Here is a 22,892-nt window from a genome sequence, read left to right on the forward strand (position 1 = left end):
GAGGAAAGGAAAGTTGAGCTGCAGACTTGGGAGTGAGAGAAGAAAACTATGTTTCAAGACGTGAGGAAGTGATCTAGGTTAAGAAACTGGTACAGTTGATGCTAATGATGTAGCTTTTTCGTGACCTGCAGCTCTTTATCATTCTTGGGCTACCATCAAGGTTCAAGATTCTCTGTGTTCTTTCTTTCCCTGTTATTACCACACAGTTCTGCCTGTTTGCACCTTCACTAAAAGGTGATAAAGGGAAATTAAGGGAAAGTTCCATTTGGTCACTTGATTCCCATAACATTCTTGTGACAGCAGGATTCAATGGGACTTTATTTTTTGTATTTTTTTAATTTTTACTTATTAGTTATACATGACAGTAGAATGTATTTTGACATATTATACATATAAAGAGTATAACTCCCCATTCTTCTGGTTGTACCTGATATGGAATTCAATGGGACTTTGGAAGTAAATATTTATAAGAAGGGTTATTTGTGCATTGCATTAATCTTGAGTGTTGTCCTTAGATTTGTGATTTTTACATACCAGTAAAACACTCAAAATTATTTTAGTTTGCTAAATAAGGGAAAAAAGCCTTCCACCAAAAATCACTTTTATTTTAAAAGGAAGTGTGTTCGTATGTACACATTTGTATTTCAAATTGTACTTCAAATTATGAAATATACTTAAACTATTCATAAATTTCAGCTTTATGAAAAAAGATCAGATTTCCTGGGGTTTTTGTTTGTTTGTTTTTTAGTGTATCACAGACTGGGGAAAGCTTCCCTGGATGAGGACTGATCTTATACCAATGTGTGAGAGCGCAGACCCTATGCTCTTATCTGACTTCATATTAGTTGGTATTTTTGATCCCAATGCTATTTTTAAAAATAATCACTGTTTAGATATACCTAAATAAATAAATCCATGCAGCAGTAATGCACATTATTTGGTGAACGTAAATCTTTGAAGTACCCAAGGTTTATAAGTAGCTTAAAGTTGCATAAGTATTTCAGTCATTGACCAGGCTAAGTCATATTTTCCAGAAAGTTGAGAGGAACTTCACTGTGCAGTGAATTAAAAAAAAAAAAAAAAAGTAAAGTTTGAGAAATGGAATTAATAGAATGAAGCGCAGAATGTAAATATTCTTAGTTCTGAAAAATATGATTTTCTTTTTATCTTTTCTTTTTCCAGCCAATCGACTTTGAAACAAATAGGATGTTTGTCCTTACTGTTGCTGCAGAAAATCAAGTGCCATTAGCCAAAGGAATCCAGCACCCACCTCAGTCCACTGCAACTGTGTCTGTCACAGTTATCGATGTAAATGAGAACCCTTATTTTGCCCCCAATCCCAAGATCATTCGCCAAGAAGAAGGTCTTCACGCAGGTACCATGTTGACAACATTCACTGCTCAGGACCCAGATCGATATATGCAGCAGAATATTAGGTATGAAATGCTGCTTATGGTATTCCATTCTGTGTCATGCATAAAATTTATTTAATTTACTGTTTGTGTATCAATTGAAGAAAAAAAATTTCCTTTGTTTATTTCTACCCCTTTCCTTTTTTAAGAGAAGGTAATTATTTAGCCTGTGCTTTTAAACTGAACACCTCAAAAAGTTGTACAGTCAGTAAAAAGAGAACTTTCAGAAGCTTATGACATTTATCTCTCCTTCATGTCGGGAAGAAAATGAAACTTATGCCCAAACCAAAATCGAGGAGTTAATTATTTTTATTCCTTACCTGTGCAGTGAACTTATAAAATGTATCTGTGAAGATTTCCAACCTCAGCAAAATCTAATTTGTCCTTCCTGATAAATGAATGGATGACGGGCAAAGCACAACCCCATGAAACTGTTATCTGTAGCTCATGATGGTAATTCTTAAAATTAGCTGGCAATTTATTATTTAACTTTCTTCCAAACTGAAGTTAACAGATAACTGCATTTATCCTCTATTTCTTCATACGTTGACACCAACATACTTAAATAGTTAATTAATAGTTGTATTGAAATCCTACAATTTTTACTTCTCAAAATATAGCACATTCTTCCAAACTGTACATTGGTTATCTGACCTTGAAATGTTCACCTCCTACCTCCAGTAAAAATAGAATTTAAGCTGATCGCTCTGCTCATACAAACTGGAGCTTGTGGGACTTGTTTGAAAGGATATAGCTCAGAAGCTTGGCCCAGTGTGGGAGATCCTAGTAGGAATGGAATTATAAGGGATCTCTTCAGTGAGATTCATCTCTGCCGTGATAAGGTGGTGAAACCAGTTAGGAGTGGTCTGTGATATCAAATTCAATTTCTTTTATAATTTCTCTTAAGTCCTATATATTAGATCTACTGCTTATTTGGAAAGTATATTTGAGCCGTTTATCTGCACATTTTATATCTGTTGAAGTAGACAAGAACCTCCATTGAAATCTGTCCAGACTACCTTAATGCACGCTAGGGAGATTATGCTCTTTGTCTTGTACCTCAAATATCTATGGAATGTTTCCTGCATGACTGACCAAACACAACCTATATGTACCTCCCAAAATCACTGCCACAGAAATATTTTCCATGTTAAAGCTCTCTTTCTAACCATCATCTACAAAAATGCAAGTTAATGAGCTGGTTGTATTTTTGCAATTAAACCTGTAAAATATGTGTTATCTTTTAAGCTTCACATCAAAAAAAAAAATTAAACTTACTGCACTTTCATTTTGTAGATACACAAAATTATCTGATCCTGCCAATTGGCTAAAAATAGATCCTGTGAATGGCCAAATCACTACAATTGCTGTTTTAGACAGAGAATCGCCAAATGTGAAAAACAATATATATAATGCTACTTTCCTTGCTTCTGACAATGGTATGTAATTAAATATATTTGTGGTATTATCCTGTACATTGGTTAAAGAGAGTAGAGCCTCATCATACATGCATACAAACCATGATTTTTCTATAATACCATATTGACAAGAAAATGGACCTTTATTGCTCTTAGGCCCCAATTTAAAAAAAAAAAAAAAATTTTTTTTTTTTCATTTCCTTGTGGACCTTCTTGTGTTTAATGAATGTTCTCTGGATGCACACCTTCCATGGTAGCCTGGTATACTGATTATAAACATTCCTGTTCTGTCCTGCCACACTTTGATACCTGATTTACTACAGCTCCAGTCAACCATCAGTGTCCCCAGACTCATGTGTTTTTGTGGTTGTTTTTGTTGTTGTTTTAGGTACTAGGGATAGAACTCAAGGGCACTCGACCACTGAGCCACATCCCTAGCCCTATTTATATTTTATTTAGAGACAAGTTCTCACTGAATTGCTTAGCACCTCACGTTTTTGCTGAGACTGGCTTTGAACTTGCTATCCTCCTGCTTCAGCCTCCCAAGCCACTGGGATTACAGGAGTGCACCACCACACCCGACAGTCTCTGTGTTTTTTGAGTTGGTCTTTTTATATTTCTTGTAGTCAGTCTGTTTATTGCCATCAGTATATGTGTCTGTAGCAATTGTCCTATTTCTGACTCTCCGCCATTGTGTGCCATGCATCAGGAAGCTCTTAATTTAGGGTGTAAATTGAGAGAAGTGAGAATGTGAGCATCAGGGTGTTGGATTTTAGAAGAGATACTCTGACACCTTTCGTATTTTCTTTGCGGGTCTCTGAGTTGGTTGAGATATAGGTAATCCCCCTTTTTTAGATATCTAATATATAAGATATTAGATATATAGATATCTATATGTCTAATTTATATTAGACATATAGATATCTATATATCTAATTTATATTAGACATATAGATATCTAATATAAAAGGAACATATGAAACTTGATGATGAACTTTCTGGTTTTGTTAGCATTCAGTTTAACATGTGCTTGAGAATGGAAGCTCTGGAGTTCTGCCTGATCCCCAGGGCCTATCTCCACCTCTCCGACTGTCTTAGCATATGATTGGTGATGGGGTTTAATCTCTTTCCTTTGCTTTCTGATGTTTTTGTTGGTAAATGCACATAATGGTATTCGCTCTGTAATGTTTTGAGGGAAATAGAGTGACTTCTACATAGAAAATTGTACCTGGCACAAACTAACCACTTCAATAAACATTTCTTCTATTTTTGAGTGGTTTCAAAACTGAATCACAACCATGTTTTAAAATATTTTAGTGTTATTCTGTAATGGGAATGTTTAATAAAAATAACCTTTAAATTGGCGGGCAGGATATGCCGTTTGAAAAACATTGCCTGTCAACACTTTTGATAAGACCTATCTCAATGAACGTTTCCAAATCCTGTATAATAAGATTCAATGAGATTGCGATCTGAAGGAAATCCATGTGTCGACAGAGCCAAAACACTATTTCTTATCCTTTCCAATGACACATGACTGTTCAAATGTTGAGAGTTGGACCTCTGTAGAAACAGCCTCTGCCAGTGTACCTCAAAGCATTGCTTTGGAGGTTTTTTTCCTTTGGAGCATTATATTTATACATTTGAGTTCATGTTGACAAAATCATATCCATGGAATTTATTCCATTTTTTGTTCCCATCGTCTCCAATTTCCCTCTTTCCTTTCTTTCCCCCTATTCTCCTTCTTCCTTTCACTTGCTTATTTATTTACTTTTGGTGGGTGCTTTCTACATAAACATGGAATTCTTCTGGTATATTTATATTTATGCACATGGTGTGATTTTTGTTAAATCATTCCACATCTCTTCCCTTTTTCCATTCCTCCTCCTTCTATCTCGATCTCCTTCTTCTACTCCACTGACCTTCCCTATATCTTTATGATATCTGGTCCCCTACCACAGTCCCCCCTTATTTTGCTCTAGCTCCTGCATACAAAACATTTGACTCTTGATTTTTCTGAGCACTAGTGTGTTTTATGCTTCCTCGTTGCATGGAAATAGTAGCTGTCCTCTACATTAGAACTTAAAGTAATGTATCTTGAACCATAATGTCGTGATATAAAGATTTACATATAAAGTGACATGTATGTTGGTTGTAAGTGCCTGCCAGATTTTTCATTCACCCAGGTGATTTTTGTTCTAATTGGAAGGTTATTTGATATGAGAGAGAAGTGAGCTTTCAGTCTACAAAGCCGGGACACTTTGCATGTGCATTTCAATTTAAATCACAAAGCTGGATATAGAGCGTCAGTTCTGCTCCATAATGATTGGGCGAGTTCTTATATTCTCTCTGTGCCATGGTTTCATTATTATTAAATTGTTTGACTGTTGCTTATTCTGTAAAGTTGTTGTAAGAGTTAAGTAATCTTAAATGTGATAATGAATGTAAAAGTTCTTCAAACTGTCAAATATCATAGTGATGGTGACAGTATAGGGAAATTGGAACAGACACCCTGCCTTCCACTCTAAGTTCTCTATGTTCTCAGAACTGTGATATTCTTCACAGAGGGTGGTAGAGATTTTTACTTATTCCCAGCTCAGAATGACATGTGCATGTGTACCTTCCTCATTGCATTACCCTGAGCAGGTCACCTAAATCTCTGGGCTTCAATATGTACTACTATTAATAAACTATTTTATATACATATTATTTATTATTTATGCATGAATATTTATAATATGGGCAGAAGACAGAATTATCATATGAGATGGTAAAGACATTTTATAGTGGAATGAGAATGGATTTGGGGCCAGGCAGAGCAACCTTTAGTAACAACCCACTTATATATAATAGTATGTAGCCATAAGCAATTTACAGAGACCAAGGTTCCTCATCTGTTCAAACCTGCTTTGTTGGATTACAACAAAATAATACAAAGAAAGCCATCCGATCTTCCTAAGTAGTTGACTGATCAATAACTATCACTTCTCTCCCCTAAGATGTTCCTTCCCCAAATGAGACCTGTGGTTCTGTATTATTTGTCTGTAGAGTATTGTATTAGGTCAGAGTCATTTTTGAGCTTTCAAAGCACCCTTGTGTTCTTTCATGCACACATGTCTTAGTTCTCCGTCCAAAGGCTAGGGTCCACAATCTCTTGAGCCTTTGTCCTGCTTCTGACATTGCACACAGTGCCTGGAGGAGTGTAATGTGCACAGACCCTGAGTAATGGACAACAGGGCCAGGAAAAGTGTGGGATCCCATAGAGCCCTGTTGTCACCATGCTCACTCCCTACACCATAGCATGGCAGTTCAAGGTCATGCCAAGAGGGAAGAAAGAAGTGGACTTGTTCTGAAACAGTCCATTCAGATACTGTGACAGCTAGATTTTTCCAGGGTAACACAGTGATTAGGGTAAGAAGGCTGGACGTTTGAGAATTTCACTGTAATTGAGACTTATTGGAGAGAACTGTTCAGCATCCATTGTAATTTTTCCTCCCTTTTTAGGAATTCCTCCTATGAGTGGAACAGGAACGCTGCAAATCTATTTACTTGATATTAATGACAATGCTCCTCAAGTGTTACCTCAAGAGGCAGAGACTTGTGAAACTCCAGACCCCAATTCAATTAACATCACAGCACTTGATTATGACATCGATCCAAATGCTGGACCATTTGCTTTTGATCTTCCTTTATCTCCTGTGACTATTAAGAGAAATTGGACCATCACTCGGCTTAATGGTAAGAACAGGTTAATTATTTGAATATATGTGCAGTTGAGAGGTTTTGAAACCTGATATGAAAAGTTAATTTTTATGTGCTTCATAATCTTCTCATTAAATATATTCTAAAAGCTACTTAAAGTTTAAGTAAAATATTAAGAGCTCTTGAAGCAAAAAAAAATGTTTTCATAATGCAGCAGCATTGTGATTCTCTTTATGTATACAGTCAGGTAGGAGACACATTCTGGAAAAGGCTGTGTTTTTGTTGCATTAGGTATTGATTATCAAACTGTATTTTTCCTCTTTTTATACAGGTGATTTTGCTCAGCTCAATTTAAAGATCAAATTTCTTGAAGCTGGGATCTATGAAGTTCCCATCATAATCACAGATTCCGGTAATCCTCCCAAGTCCAATATTTCCATCCTCCGAGTGAAGGTTTGCCAGTGTGACTCAAATGGAGACTGCACAGATGTGGACCGGATCGTGGGCGCAGGGCTTGGCACGGGGGCCATCATTGCCATCCTGCTGTGTATCATCATCCTCCTCAGTAAGTACTAGTGTCATCTCTTGGGTGTTAATTCCTTTGGCTTCTGGGATGTTCAGCAAAGGAACTTACTGCTGTTGCCCTACAAAGTAACCTAAGTGGTCACAAACTGAACCCAATGCTCAGTCCTGTCTTGACTTGGGAGTAAGCTCTCCTTGACCTCTGAGCATTGTCTTGGGAGTAAGCTCTCCTTGACCTCTGAGCATTGCCTCTTCAATCATAAACAGGACTGCCAAGTCCACCTGAGAATGGAAAGCCTTGGAGCATTCTTCCAAGCACTTACAGGTTTGCAACAAGCCTCCCCAGAATACTTCTTCCATGCCCTCTTGCCATTTTCTGATGCTGATTGCTTGGGGAGCTGTAAAACTCTTTTCATAGAAAAATGTTAAACAGTCCCAAGGTTGAGCACTTATCTTATGATTTGAGTATGAATTTATGGCATGTGGTTGATGATTTAGGAAAATAAGTATATTGCTTTACTTCACTTTCCTTCGTACAAAGCACAGTCAGCAGCCTGCTCCAGTCATGCGAGGATCAAGGTATTTGTTTCTGAAGGGCTGCACCAAATAGTGAGAGATTGTACTTCACACACAGCACATTTGATAATAGAAATGATTACACAGCTCAATAAATTGTCTGTCTTTAGAGGAAGTATAGATTAAGGAATTGCTCCTTTTTAAGATACTTGGCAATCTTTGGTTCAGTGGAATGCAAGAAATTAACCACTGGAAAGTACTTTAGGAACCACTTCTAAGCATGCAGGTTAAAAGAAGAAATTGCCTGGGCCTTGTGTTTTATTGTGGAATAGCAGCAGGACTTAGTTTATTGTGCGATCATGCTTATGCACCAATCACTTTCTTGAAAATGTTGGCCATTTCTTTTATGTTTCCTCCATTTACAAGTGTTCTGGTAATTTAGAATTCTGTCCCTTTATTCTAAGCAATTACTATAGAAGCCTGAGCATTTTTTACTTCCTGTGTGGAGACTACTTTGGCTATAATTTGAAACCTGCATGCTATACTAATAATCCACTTGCTAGATTTAGCCCTGGAACAATGGCAAATGAGATCATGTATCTGGCTTTAAAAGGAGGATATTTACTTTTATGGCCAATAATAAAAATGTGCTCAAATAGGAGTCATTAAATCTTTTGTTTCAGGATGTAAACCGATACCCTCAGATTTTAGACAGAGCTCATTCCTAGATGTGCACTTAGGGACGAGTTTCACTTTCCACTGAAACGTGGCGTAGATGCCAGCCTTATCAAGAAAGACTTAGGTATGATGGATTGAGGCATGGAGAAGTGACTGTGGCATTTTGAAGGAAAATGAATTGGTGCTGATTTTAACATCAACTCTGGAAAATTTATGGTTCCAGTCCTGGCACATAAGTGTGAAGCATGAAAGCCTAATATTATTTTAGTGCTCAAACTAATCCCCTCGCCTTCTTAGCTGAAACATGAATTTTGATAGAACAGAAAATGTAGAATAGTGTGGCAGGAAAACACAGCCCTTGGGAGTCAAGGAAAATCTCAAGATGCTATTCCTGATCTAGCTTCAATGTTTTACCCAAATCATCTAAACAAGCACTTGCCACCTTGTCACACCAGAGAAGTACCTTTTTTTTTGTACCAGGGATTGAACTCAGAGGCACTCAACCACTGAGCCACACCCCATCCCTATTTTGTATTTTATTTAGGGGGTCTTACTGAGTTGCTAAGTGCCTTGCCATTGCTGAGGCTGGCTTTGAACTCTCAATCCTCCCATCTCAGACTCCTGAGCCACTAGGATTACAGGTGTCCACCACCATGCCCTGCAGAAGTGCCATTTTCTGTGAATTTAGAATTATAATGATGAGAGACTAATCTGCATTAAGCAAATGAAATTGAGGACAAGGATGTTTACCCAAAGGGGTTTGCAGGATACCAGATCATGGAGCCCAAGTGGTCACAAACTGAACCCAATGCTCAGTCCTGCCTTGACTTGTTTCTTTAAGTCTATGAGGCCAGAAATAAGTAACAGGGTAGGAAATAGATTACAAGCCTTTGACCCTTTTATATATAAATTATTAGTGTTGCAGACATGATTAGATAGCTCTGTCTTCCAAATGATGCAATTACTGTGTTCCTATCTAGTCCTCGTTCTGATGTTTGTGGTATGGATGAAACGCCGGGATAAAGAACGCCAGGCCAAACAACTTTTAATTGATCCAGAGGATGACGTAAGAGATAATATTTTAAAATATGATGAAGAAGGTGGAGGAGAAGAAGACCAGGTGAGCAATATTTTGAATATTTTGTTTGTTTGTTTGTTAGTTATATCCATTCTACACTTGCTGTTAACTGAGGATGGAAGATATAGGAAAGGCAAGTTCAACTCTTTTCTTTTGTAATATTTCATTTTTAGTTGTAGTTGGACAAATACCTTTATCTTACTTACTTATTTTTATGTGGTGCTGAGGATCGAACGCAGGGCCTCGCACATACTGGGCAAGCACTCTACTGCTGAGCCACAACTCCAGCCCCAATATTTTGAATCTTTAAAAGGAAATTTTATGACCATATGGATTAAATGGTGGGGAAAGGGTTAATACATGGGGAAAGAAAAATGGCATCAGGTTTCTTTTCTGTTGTCACAGAACCAGTCAATTGATGAATTATTTTCTGTGTGCCACACATTTATTGAATTTTTTGAAAGCCCCAAATGTCATTGTATTTCTTCTGTAAGAAAATCACTAGTGGTGATTCCAGGAACCTGGAATTTGAACCCAATTTCTGTAATATATGTACGAATGAAAATATTTTTCTTCACAGTTTTTATTTAGTCACTTGAAATATAACTGAAAGCAGTTTTTACCTTGAGATCTAGATATTTGTGTGTATGGTAGAAAAAGCACTAAACCTATTCATTCCAAACCATTTACTAAGCAAAGTTAGTATTCCAGGCATGATTTTAATCTCAGATGATACAGAGGTGGGAAGAACCAACAAATATTTGCCTTCAAGGGTCTTACACACGCAGAGAAATGTTTGAAGTTAAAGACAACATAGGCCATCTTTGTGTCCATCGTGTCTATCACGGTGTCTAGCTCATAGTGGTTGTTTCAATAGCAGTCAAAATTTCCTTCTTGCTATCAAATCACAAAAGCTTCAGAATCACTGTGTACCTGTGGAACTGCAAACCATTTAAAGGATGAAAATTACCAATACATGGAAAACAAACAACTTTGTGTGTTCAGAAACAACATTTTAGACATTTTAATAGCTAACCATTATAAGTTCTATACTACATACCAGACATTCTGCTGAGTACACTAAATGTCATTCTTTTAAATCTTTAAAACCTGTGTTGTTACTATGAATATTTTTAGTGATAGAAAACTAAACCTAAGTTGGATTCTAAAAAACAGGAAGTAACACATGGAGGATTTTAGTTTAGGTTTCTCTGATGTCACTGACTAAACTATATACTATATATTATAACTTGACTGCTCTGATATACTTGCTCTTGAAATTATCTGAAGATATTAATGTAAGCCAAGAGAAATCATTAGGACTGGTGTTGCCTAGATACATTTGATAGCTTGGTCATTTCTACTTACTAAAACAAAAGCCAGCAATAGCAATCTGAAAAGAACTCAGAATTATTGGGTTTTGCATTATTATCAGTAAATCAAAATGTACTTTGTCTTAAATATATAGGTAGACATCATCAGTAGGGCTGTAGACTTGAATAAAAGCAAATGTTCACAAACTTATTGTTTCTTTTGCTTTTTCACTCCTTTGAGGAAATGATACATCACTTTGTGTTTTGTAGAGCATGCTCATACCCTCCCTTATGTTTAATCCTTGTTTTAACCCTTTTATATTTGCACAAAATTGTGTGATTTGTTCCCAGTTTGTAACTCTTATGGCCAGGACCGAAACTCACATTTTCTCATTTGCTTGGTTTACAATACCTCCACTCTCTCATTTAGAAGAGATGCCTGTTCAAAATATGTTGAAAACTTGACTCGAGCGTATAAAGCTGTTTTGAATGCTGACTAATTAAAATGGCTCCATAAATATACCCCAGGGTTTCTTCCTTATAAATGACTTTGAATTTTGAAATTCATGTTTGGCTTAATTCTTAATCTATCCTTTTTGCTTTCCTGGGCTGTATTCAAGATCGACAAATGTATATTGATCACATTCTCTCAGAAACCTTCTATTTTCATTATTTTATTTTTTCATGTCAAGGCATAAACCTAAAACCAACTCAGTGAAGCTTCAGTAAAAATAGTAATTACTGCAAGGCCTCCAAGTAATAACTAGATGCTGCACAAAAACTGGTCCAGAGGCAGGACCAAAATAGTTCCCAGCATCTTAAGAGTGTGGACCAGGTTACCTGAGTCACCTGATCTGAATCTTTTTCTCCCGTCCACATCAATTCTTTCAACAAATAGTTTAATAAGGGTCTCTTGTAATTATTTCAGGAAAGATGTATTTATTTTATTGACTTCCTCCACTCAGAATGATGCCTGAGATCAGATGGTACAACTTAACCTGTGAGGGAAGGGGATACAGAATAATTCAGAAAAATAAAAGGCACGGGCCTCTAGGAGTCAGACTGGCCCAAGATCTAACTACCGATCCAGTTCCAATTTCCTTCCCAAGTCATCTGGGCAAGCCCTTGTCCCTTGGAAAAGTGCCGTTCTCTGCATTTGGGAGTATAATGATGCCTGACCAACCTGAATAAAACCTCAACGAAACATTAACTTACTGCTGTTTTGTGTCTTCGGAATTTATGAAGCAGAATATGAAGATTTCTTAGAATTAACATCATAAATCTTCAACCTCTCCCTTTCCTGATCTCTAAAGTTTTGCAGGCTCCCACATAAACTCCTGGGCATGAATGTGTTGCTTCCTATCCACTCGTCAAGCAGCTTGAAGGTTGTTCTGGAACTTTCTCTGCATTGTATTCCATGGCTAATTTATTTAGTACTGGTCTTCCTCGGGTGTCTTTGCAGCTTCTTGGTTCATTGATGGTATCTTAGTTTAGCTCGAGAGCCTCCACTTGTCTTTGGTCCTCTGTTTTGATTTCCCTATGTAAGTCCTCACTGTAGACAATTGTAATAAAACAGTATAAATGCATTTGTTATTCACCTAATTCTTACCTCAGAATAACAGAATGAAACTTGCAGTTTAGGAATGTACACCCTGGGTTCTGCCTCCCCGACTTCTAAGGTGGTTCATGAAATCCGTTCATTACCATCATCCCAACGTTGCTGCCCTCACTTGGGGTGGGTCATCCCTGTCCTACCTCATCTTCCTGTCTCTGGCTGAACACCCTCGTCCAGTCTGTGGCATTTATCAGATCCAGACTTCTTCCTGAACATGTCGCTTTTGGGGCCCTGCACCCAACCTTTGGTGAATGCCCTTGTGCACTAAATAGAGGTCCATGGGAAGGAGTTAATGGAGGGCACGAGTTCCCTTGGGACGCAGATGCATCAAGCCTGTCCACTCAGGAACACTGAAGTGTTCTTCAGACTTTCAGTGATTCATCCTTAAACCTTTTAACAGCAGTTTCTTTTTTTTTTTTTTCTTCCCTTCATTCCTTTCCAGGGATAAAAGCAGCTCTCAGTCCTCTCTCTCCTAGAAAGGGCTTGTCCAGTCCTATATTTTCGTTCAGAGAGGCCTCATTTTGTTCTCAGCTCTCTTAATGGTTTCACAAAACTGTGATTTGGTAACTTGTCTGACTTGTTCTTGGCACTAGAATGTGAATAAGAGCCTCATGACCTTCTAGATAGCCCAGCCAGAAGCAGAAGGCTTCCTGCAAGTCTGAATGTACCCACTACTCATGTACCCACCTCTGCAGGAGCCTATGGGGCTTCCTCTGTACCTCCAACCAGATCATAGGTCTGCTACCAAAAGCAACCAGCACTTTATTATTTCTATCGCTATAGATTAGCACTCCCTATTTTTTACTTTTATATAAATATATAGCATTGGCACATTTGGGGCTGGCTTCCGTAACTCAACATCCTACCCACAAGATTCCTCTATATTGTCTGTAGAAGTAGTTCATTTTTTGCCATTGAGGAATAATATTCTGTTGTAAAAATTAAGCATTAAAATAATGATTACTTATCATTCTATTGCACCTGGACCTTTGAGTATGTGCAGTTGGGTTATTATGAATAAAGCTCCTATGAACATTGCTGTGAATGTGTTTTTTGGTGCATTTCTCTTTTGTTCATGTGTGCAAAGTGAGCACAGTCTGCCAGTTTCCCAGAGTAACTGTAAGTTTTGCATATCTCCTTCCCACAGTGTATGGATTTTCTAATTGTCCCACATCTTCTTCCTTAGCACTTAGATTTTTTTTTTTTTTTTTTTTTTAGTCTTTTTAACTTAAGACACTCTAATGCTGTGGGTCTTACTGAGATTTAATTGGGATTGTCCTGGTATTTTGGTTGTCATTTTTATTTATTCATTTGTTTTGGTGCTTGGGGATTGAAACACTGTACCACTGAATTACATCCTATATCCCCAGACTTTTTAATCTTTTTACATTAAGACGAGATCTTACTAAATTTTAGCTGAGGCTTAGCCTCAAATCTGTGGTCCTCCTACCTCTGCCTCCTGATTTGCTGGGTTTAGAGGCATTCAGCACTGTACCAAGCCCCATGGTGATGATATCTTTCATGAAGTTTCTGTTCAGCTTGTCTACTCTTCTATAGGAATGTCTCTTTTTCCTTATTGATTTATAGGAGGTCCTTATAGAAATGAAATCTTTGTCAGATAAATGCATTGCAAGGAACTTTTCATTCAGTAGCTCACTCTTTTGTTCTCTTTATGGTGTCTTATGATGAGCAGAAAGTTTTAATTTTGATGAAGTCAAGTCCACTTTATTATTTATTCCCATCATGCTTAGTGTTTTTATTTCCTATTGAAGAAAACTAGTATCTATTTCAGTGTAATGAATATTCCCCGAAAATATCTTTATATTATCTTATTAAAGCTCTATAATTTTACCTATCATAATTGTGATAGGTAGTTATAATTTTGCCTTTTGTAACTTCTATATATATTTGTAATTGATTTTCTATCTAGTATAAGATATGGGTCAGAAATCTGGGGGTTTGTTAGAATATCCAGCTATATTTACTAAAAAAAAAGTAATCATGGTTCATTGTCACAAAGCAAATAATCATACAAGTGTGGGTCTGTGGGTCAGCTTCTTGCTCAGTTTGTCTAATTTTGGTCTAATACCATATTGTTTTAATTATTGTCACTTTCTAAAGTCTTGATACCTGATAAAGTCAATTCTGTAAGAGTATTATTCAAGGTTTTTTCTAAGATTTTTGTTGGATTCTGTTATTTTTTTTTCCCTTAAGAGAAAAAAAAATATTTAACAGTCTTACTTTCCTAAAGTGTATCTAACCTAAGTGCTTCATTGTCTAAAGAGACATTCTTACTTTAAATCTTAAAATCATGGTTAATTCCTGAGAAATCTAACTTTGTTGAAATGGACTGTACCTATCTATCTTCCATAATTCATGCATGGCTCCCTGTTAGGAATCCTATTTATTTGTAGTGTGCTTTAAACCTTTTAGGCAATATGGTGTAATTCATACTTTTCATTAGTATTTTTGAAGATTTAGTCCTTGGAAATGGGACTAGTGTGATGCTATATTCTAGACAAGTCATAATTAATTTTTATCACACTTAACTATCATTTTACAGAGCACATGTGTCTTCAAGGTGTGGGTGAGAATTATTCCAGAGTATATGGGCATGATTTGTGATAACCAGACACAGGTCTGTTCTGCTTGGTGTCTGAGTTAGACAGTCTTTTAATGGATTGCTTTTACTAACACTGAATAGTATTCTCTTATAAGAATTAACCACATTTTGTTTATCCAACTTTAGAGAATTGGTGGGGCTCGGAGGTCAGTTCAGGAAGCCAGTAAATGCCAAGGGATGACTTTAGGTATCACAAGGGCAAGTCTGTAGCTACCGTCTCAAGGTCAGCCTGAAACTGGCTGAGCAGAAACTCCTATTCTTCCTTCTTATTGTCAACCAACTGATTAGAAAGAAATCAGAGCAAAACAGTCCTTCACCAGGATAGTCCTTATCTTCCCTGCCTTTGATTAGCATCTCTATCTGCTTAAGTTCCATGCCAAGGTTGCTAATTTCCATTTTTTTAAGTAACCCTTACTTTATTCCCATTTTTTTTCTCTTTCCACATTTTTATTGACTCATTATAGTTGTACATAATGATGGGATTTTTTTGATACATATTCGTACACACACAATCCACATATAACAATATAATTTGGCCAGTTCACTCCCCAATACTTTCCCCTTCTCCCTCCCCTTCCCATCCCATCCCTTTCTTCTATTGATCTCCCTTTAAATTTCATGAGATTCCCCCACCTGCAGACACACATCTTTCTTTCCCTTTTTCCTCTCTAGTGTTCACATATGAGAGAAAACATATGACCTTGACCTTCTGAGCTTGGCTTACTTCACCTAACATAACAAGGTTGCTTATTTCTTAGCAAAATAAGATGAGCCTAAGAAAAGAAAGAATACCCCTGTGTCTTTTTTTCCTTTCTTGGGTGTAGTAGACATTCATCAGAACTTGTGGATATTCTGCTCAGGAGGCAGGGTTGGGCCCTTTTTGAATCTGGCCTTGGGTGGGTTCTGGCAGGAGCATTATCTGGCTGTTGTGCAGACACTTTTAATATAATGTCCAGTCTCTCTTCAGAGGGCGAGGTTTCTTCTTTATCTGCTTTGCTATCACCAGCAGGCCTTTTGTTGGATCTGGAGTCCTGTTTAATTACCCTCATTAGTAAATGTCCTTCGGTGCCCTTTTGGCCAGTGGGGCTGGTTGCAGATACAGTATCCCGCTCAGTGATCTCTGCATCTAGTTCCTTCCATAGAAGCAGCACTAATAAAATCAGGGAGAATGTACAATACAGCTGATCACTCACTTCCCTGGGAGCCTCCTCTTTTAGCCCCAGGACATAAAACAGTTCCTCCTTGCTCTTTGAAGCCTAGACTTTATTATGGTTGTTCTTATATTAAACAAGCACTTACCTGTTGGGTGATGTTTAGGACACTCAAGACTTACCTAAATCACTTGACCTCAGACAGCATCATTCTCATCAAGTTAGCAAAAGCTGCTATATGTTGTTCCCTGTGTGTTAGACACTGTACTAAGTGTATTACATCCATGATTATTTCACTAGACTTCCATTCGCAGCAGTAAGAAAAGTAGGCACACACTGTTATCAGGTAGCAGAGTGATGATTAAATCCTTCTGTGCTTGCATCCAAAGAAGCTGGTATGTTCACCAGATCTTACAACAACCTGGGCAAAGCTCATGTTCAACAAAACAATTAAAACACAGCCTGTGGGCATGTCCCCTCCTTGGAGCAGGCTCTAGGACACCCAGCAGCTTCTTTTGCTCTCAGTCTTGGACTTGGAAAGGTTCCCAGAGCCATGGGCTGTTGTGGGGACTCTTAGTCTATGACAGAAGGTGCTGCTGTTCATGGTGGGGGACCCCAAGTGGCCATGAGTGGATGCATGCAGAAGCCCTTTGGGCCATGGGTAGTGGCTCCTGGGAGCAGTGTGAGTGTTGGGGAAGCAGGGCTTGTCATCTCTGCAGGCAGAGTTAGCGAAGGAGATTAAACTGACACTGATCAGAGCGCAGGATGTGATGGAAGGGCCGAGTGGCCAACTAGAGGTCCTGTGTGAGTTTCCTCCTGACCACTCTGGGATTCTTGGCTCTCATCAATGTATCTCAGGTCAATCTTCTCATACCTTCTGCTGCCCCATTTCCCCCCACCTTTGGACTAGTGAACACGGTGGGTTGCACATTCTAGAACTGAGGACTCTGCCTGAATCCGCAAATTTGATTTCTTAAATTCTACAGATATGCTCAGGGCTAGTGTTTAGGCATCTGGGGTGGTCTGAACACCCAGAAAAAGCACCTGATAGCCACCCTGATGGTTTGGATGCCAACATCTGAAGGATGGATTCTGTGTCACTTTAAAGTAACAGCTCACACCCTAGGGTCTGTTTATACACAGCCCACGGCTGTGTTTCATTTAGCCAGCGGAATTCAAAAATTGAAAAAATTCACACAAAGTTCTTGTTTCCCAATCCTTTACAAAAATGGAAAGATCTAGAAACGTGGTCTGCGTTCTGACAGGATGCAATTATCAGAAACTAAATAGAAGCTTTCTTCTTTAAGCAAGACGAGCATGTTCCAGCCAATTCTTTCTTTTTCTACCAGACCAGCTTGACTGGTTTTTATTATCAGCCTGTACTTTATAGATGTTTGTTTTTCAGACCCTGATTAAATTATATACTACTTATTAGTCTTTGAAATAATAAAAACAGATTCCTATGAGGAGAAGGTACCATGGAGTCCTGAAACCATAGGATAGTTTTCTATATTACGGGTTTAAAAGAAAATAAAGTGGATTAGCCACCCAGATATATTTAGCCAGGTGTACTAGTTAAAATAGCTTACCACTGTAACTAAGACTTCAGTGATGAAACCTAATTGAAATGTGTTTCTTGCCTGCTTCATAGTAAATGAGTGGCAGGTCATGGGCATCTGGTGTGAAGGAGGGAGCTTTGTTCCACATGGTCATTCAAGGACACCATGTGCCCACAGCTCCACCTCCACACGTGGTTTCCAAGGCCACCCCATCCATATGGACTTGTAATCACTGGACGGCGATAGGATGTGGAGGAGGATTTAGGGGCCAGGCCTGGAAATGGTACACATCACTTCTGTTCCCAAGTCCCTGGAAAATATCTTTTTGCTATGCCACTATTTGAAAGAGGAATAAATGGGTTTAGTGATCAGCATCAGGTCTGTCCCCAACCCAGGTTAGTTGTCAAGAGTGAGGAGAGTTTTTAGGGAGGTTCTATAAGAACAGTTTTTACCCCACCAACAGCCAGCTGCATCTTCCTGAGCCAGAGGAAGTGTGTTCCTAGACATGGTCAAGACAGAACGTTCCACAGCTGATGAAAACAAGACGGGCCTGAAATCAGGATGAAAGGCTCACCACAAACCACGAAGGGTAGCTTCCCTTTATCTGGAGAAAGCACCTGGTACTTTGTGTCACTCTGGACTTTCTGTCATTCTCTTTTTGAGCAGGCCCCCCAGCACATGCACATGTCAGTAATCACAGGTAATTTCAGGAAAAAAGGAGACTTGATAGGAGTTCCTTTTAGTAGCCAGGGTTTCTAGAACTGAAAAGATCCATATTTAATCTCTGTGTCAGTTGCCATGTTGTTGTTGTTGTTGTTGTTGTTGTTGTTGTTGTTTTTGATGATATTGATTTCTCATGTGATCTGTAGAAATTAGTCTCAGAACTTAAGTAAACTAGATCTCAGAATCTCCCTGACACAGAAAGTACATTCAGCAGAGTTCAGGGGCCACATGGAACACATAATTCCGTGACCTGGGATTTGACTTTTAGGAATGCAGACTTTGAGAGCTGATGACTCAGTTTCTCCTGTCGTTGCCCCTCCTACTTAGCATTTTAAACTGCTGTAGCAATGAACTACCTCTACTTCTGTACTCACATCTTGCTATATTTTCTTGGCTTAGTCCATGTCTCCACCTGCTTAGCCATCAAGATTCATCTCAAGGACTGGGGATGTGGCTCAAGTGGTAGCGCGCTCACCTGGCATGCGTGCGGCCCGGGTTTGATCCTCAGCACCACATACAAACAAAGATGTTGTGTCCGCCGAAAACTAAAAAATAAAAATATTAAAAAAAAAAAAAGATTCATCTCAAGATACCTTGTTTAGGGGTCCCAGGCTAAATCCAGGCTCTCTCTGCTCTGGGATCCACAGTATCCATGCCTCTCTGTTTTGAACTGTTCAGCCCTAGTCCTAACCTTAGGCTGGTGACAGTAAGACTTGTCTTGATCATTTTTTATTCTATCATTTGGACAGGTGTCACCTAGCAGCACTCAGAGAATGTTAGTTGAACAGCACTGGATCTTCTTCCTGCATTTCTAACTTGGTCTGCAATTCTACCTGCAGAATTAACTCCACTCCTGATCACTTCACTTTAATCCTTCAATATCTCTGATTCCTGCAGGAAATGATGGCAGTGTTTTTAATGCTAGGCTTTGTCATATACCTATGCTATGTCACGTGATGTACTGTGTTTTTAGTTTGCATGCCTCTTATGACGTTTTTCCCAAAGCCTCTATGAAGTGGCAATGCTACTAGTCCAGTTTCAAACCCAGGTGTATACATCTAAAGAGTTCAGACTCTTATGCACTGTGCTGGAGACCCTATGGTGGAAATTTTGTTTAGTCTTACTGACTTATAGTGGGCAGGTGATACTGGATAAGATCAGCAAGGCTGGGGGCTAGACCACAGCTTATTAAATGACCACTAGAAGTCTGGCTTTAGACTAGGCAAAAGGTAAGACCCAACTAATTGGCTAAGTGTGGCTTGCAAAATTGAGCACATTAACAAAGTTAAAGTCTAGACAGTCAATCTGAACAATCAAATTATCAAAACAACAACATATAAATTTGGACTACAGAAACTAAAATCTGAAATCCAGGTAAGATGCCTAGACAAGGGAATGGAACGTGTATACAAGATAGTTCCTTGGGGCCAAACAGGTACTTCTCTGAGTCAAGAGATCACAGCATAAGCCAGCAGGTCTCTGTGGACACCATGCCCATCTCAAGAAGCAACCCCAAGTTGAGCAACAAGCCCAGCCATCTAACCCAAGTGGAGAATGAATTTGCGTAACTCAACCATGATGTATTTAATTCCTTTAAATAATTGTTATATAAAATAATTTTGTTTTATAAGCAAACTCTCCAATCTGGACATAATTGGAGACCACTTTCAATGTTTTCATTATTGGCCAATAATGCTTTGTTAATGACATTTCCAAGTTATTCATACATTTATGCCCACCTGCAAGCAATAGCATATTTTATTTATTGAAATGATTTCACAAGAGCAGAGTTTCACCAGGAATTGGATTAATACATTATCATTCCCTTTTTGCATGCCATTCTCAATACACTTATTGGCAGGGGACGCATACTGCTAGGCTACAAACAACACATATTCTGGGCCGGTCAGTACCCATCCCTATTGCTTATTAAATAGCTTTAATGTGCATGTGATTTTCACCTGAGTCTTTGCTATTCCTATCACTTCATGTGACTGAACATAATATTTTAAGTAACTGATTTTAATATTCATTTCTCCTGACTAATCATAAACTTATTATACTTATGTTTGGGATAATGATAATTTATCAATAGCCCCATAATAACAAATGATAAGGATTTGAATACCAAGTAGGGGTCAGCACTGTGCAGAAAGGGGAAAAAAAAGACTTAAGATGCCAAAATGCTGTTGGTCAAAGTTTGACCAGCATCCATAGCCACCAACTGCCAATTTTTATGAACACAGATTTACTGGAGCAGAGCCATGAGCCATGCCCATTGTTGACATATTTGTATGCCACAGTGGCAGTGGAGTTGAGATATTGCAAAAGAGATTGTGTTGCCCCAAAAGCTTAAAATATTTACTATGTGGATGTCACAGAAGATGTTTCTTGAGCATTGCTATGGATTTATTAATGGAGTCCTCATTTGCTTTTTTGTGTGCAAAGGTTGAATACTAACTATTAAGGTTAGCACAGGCAATTTATGCAATCTGCTGAAGGTCACACATTTAAGCTGTGAGGAAGCCAGGCTTTGAATCAAGGTACTCTGACTTTAGAATACAATTTCTTTAAGTCAATACCATGATCTGAAAACAAAACATATTCTTCTTTAGGAAATTCCCGAATGATCTGTCATAATCGCAGGAAGGATTTCCATTCTCTCTCACCATATTCCCCACCAAATGTTGCTGTTTCTTTATTATCTGTTTTTATGTCTCCTCCAAGATCAAATAATAGGTCATGCTATGATAGAATGTCTTTGATCTTTTATGAGTGGTGACTTTTTTTTTTTTTGAGGAAAAGTTGGTTCTCAGGATTAAATATGGAATTGAAGACACATTCAATGGTATACTTTTATCTTCCAACATAGAGAATGCTCGGGGGCATTAAGGAATGTATCCCTCTTGGTGGGCCTGTAACTGAATTGCATAAAAAGCATAGCAAATTACAGCCAGGCTCCATGGGGCATGCCTGTAATCCCAGCGGCTCTGGAGGAGGAGACGGGAGAATTCTGAGTTCAAGGCCAGACTCAGTAAAAAGAGAGGCACTAAGCAACTCAATGAGACCCTGTCTCTAAATAAAATACAAAATAGGGCTGGGGAGGTGGCTCAGTGGTCAAGTGCCCCTGACTTCAGTTCCTGGTACTCCGCCCCCCAAAAGGGAGAAATTACAGACATTAGGCAAAAAAAGATATTTCAGATTCCCAGAAGCATGTTGTTCTTTGTGAAGGAGTCCCTGTGCTGGACCCCAAAGGCTCAGCGCATCCACATCTTCCTTTCCTGTAGCAGCCCCTCCTCCACAGCTCCTGATATCTTCGATACTCTACTGCTTTAATGATTTGGAGGTCAGTAACCATGTCTGTGATCCAAGAGGCTTTGAGAAAGTATTTGTTGCTTCAAAGTGAATTGTGCATTGGCTGCATTTTTCTCAAAAGAATATGCCAAAAATTCACAATGGGAAATGCATCGTGGTAAAATTTCAACAGTGCCAGTGTTCTGAAACAGAACCATAATTTTTATACCAAAGAAAGAGCCTTCAGCTCATGCACAAATCTGAGAACAGATAGCATTTTGAAAGATGCTATGTGGTACCCCATTCACAGGAAGCCAGGGAAGCAGGAACAATGAACCGGTCCCTCGTAGTGGGACCTCAGCTTTGTTGAAAGCTACATTGATTTTGCTGGCGAATTATATCCATTTCCTCTCATGTTAATTAAAAAATGTCTATGAAAATAGAGAATGGGGTTCTTCATCTGCTTAAGTTCTCAAGTTATCTTGATTAAGTTTACAATTCAATTCAGAAAGACTTTTAGGAAATCTTTTATTGGGGGGAGGCCTTTAATAATCCATAGGATTTATTTAGTTTTTCATAGCATTTCACCTGTGTAAGATGGTTACCATCATAATTATACTTTGCTGAGAAAAATTAGGTTGTAATGTAACTTACATAAAGCTTGCAAGGGTGTTTGACTTACTTGTCAGGAGTTATACAGTTATATGTTGACACCTTATCATTATTTTACTATTTTATTCAATTATTTTAATAGAGAGTGAGATAATAATGTTCTTCTCCACTTTCCATTACTTTCTTGCCCATGCCATAGTCAGTTTTTTTCCAGATACATTGTTTTTCCTTGAGAATTATATGTCTGTTTTTATTTCTTATGGTCACTCTGTCTTCAGACATTAAAAGAGATTGAAACTACATCTGCATGGGAATTCTAAGGTTATGAAACCTTTGCTGCTATGAAAGGAAGGTGCCCACTCATGCCAGTCCTTGCCTAGGACAGAGCAATAGGTTTTGCTCACTGGTTCTCAAAGGATCATGAACTTCAAGTGCCCACCTATCTCCTCCACATGCCAGACCCTTGCTGGGCCTAAGTGAGGATTCCCTGTTGCATAGGCAGCTGGAGCCTGTTCTAACCAACTGTGTAGGGCCCTCAGGACTCAGGTCTCTCCTATCTCACTTACCACAGCCCAGAGCCTCCTTAGCATCAGCATCTCAAATTTTCCTTTCATGCACTGAACCCCCTGATGGCTTCCTCAGTTAATAAACTAAATGGAGCATTTCTTTGCTCAGC

General features: G+C 38.4%; 1 protein-coding gene across 1 annotated transcript in view; it reads left to right on the plus strand.

Moving 5' to 3' along the window:
* Cdh2 (cadherin 2) overlaps positions 1-22,892 on the plus strand; it is a 209,752-nt gene that overhangs the window by 171,172 nt on the left and 15,688 nt on the right. Inside the window, exons 10-14 of the mRNA XM_076836787.2 lie at positions 1,183-1,436; positions 2,709-2,851; positions 6,335-6,568; positions 6,864-7,097; positions 9,229-9,368. Coding sequence (XP_076692902.2) covers positions 1,183-1,436; positions 2,709-2,851; positions 6,335-6,568; positions 6,864-7,097; positions 9,229-9,368 — 1,005 coding nt within the window. The remainder of the gene's footprint in view (positions 1-1,182; positions 1,437-2,708; positions 2,852-6,334; positions 6,569-6,863; positions 7,098-9,228; positions 9,369-22,892) is intronic.

This window comes from Callospermophilus lateralis, chromosome 17 (assembly GCF_048772815.1).
Source record: "Callospermophilus lateralis isolate mCalLat2 chromosome 17, mCalLat2.hap1, whole genome shotgun sequence".
In the NCBI taxonomy this organism is placed as follows: Eukaryota; Metazoa; Chordata; class Mammalia; order Rodentia; family Sciuridae; genus Callospermophilus; species Callospermophilus lateralis.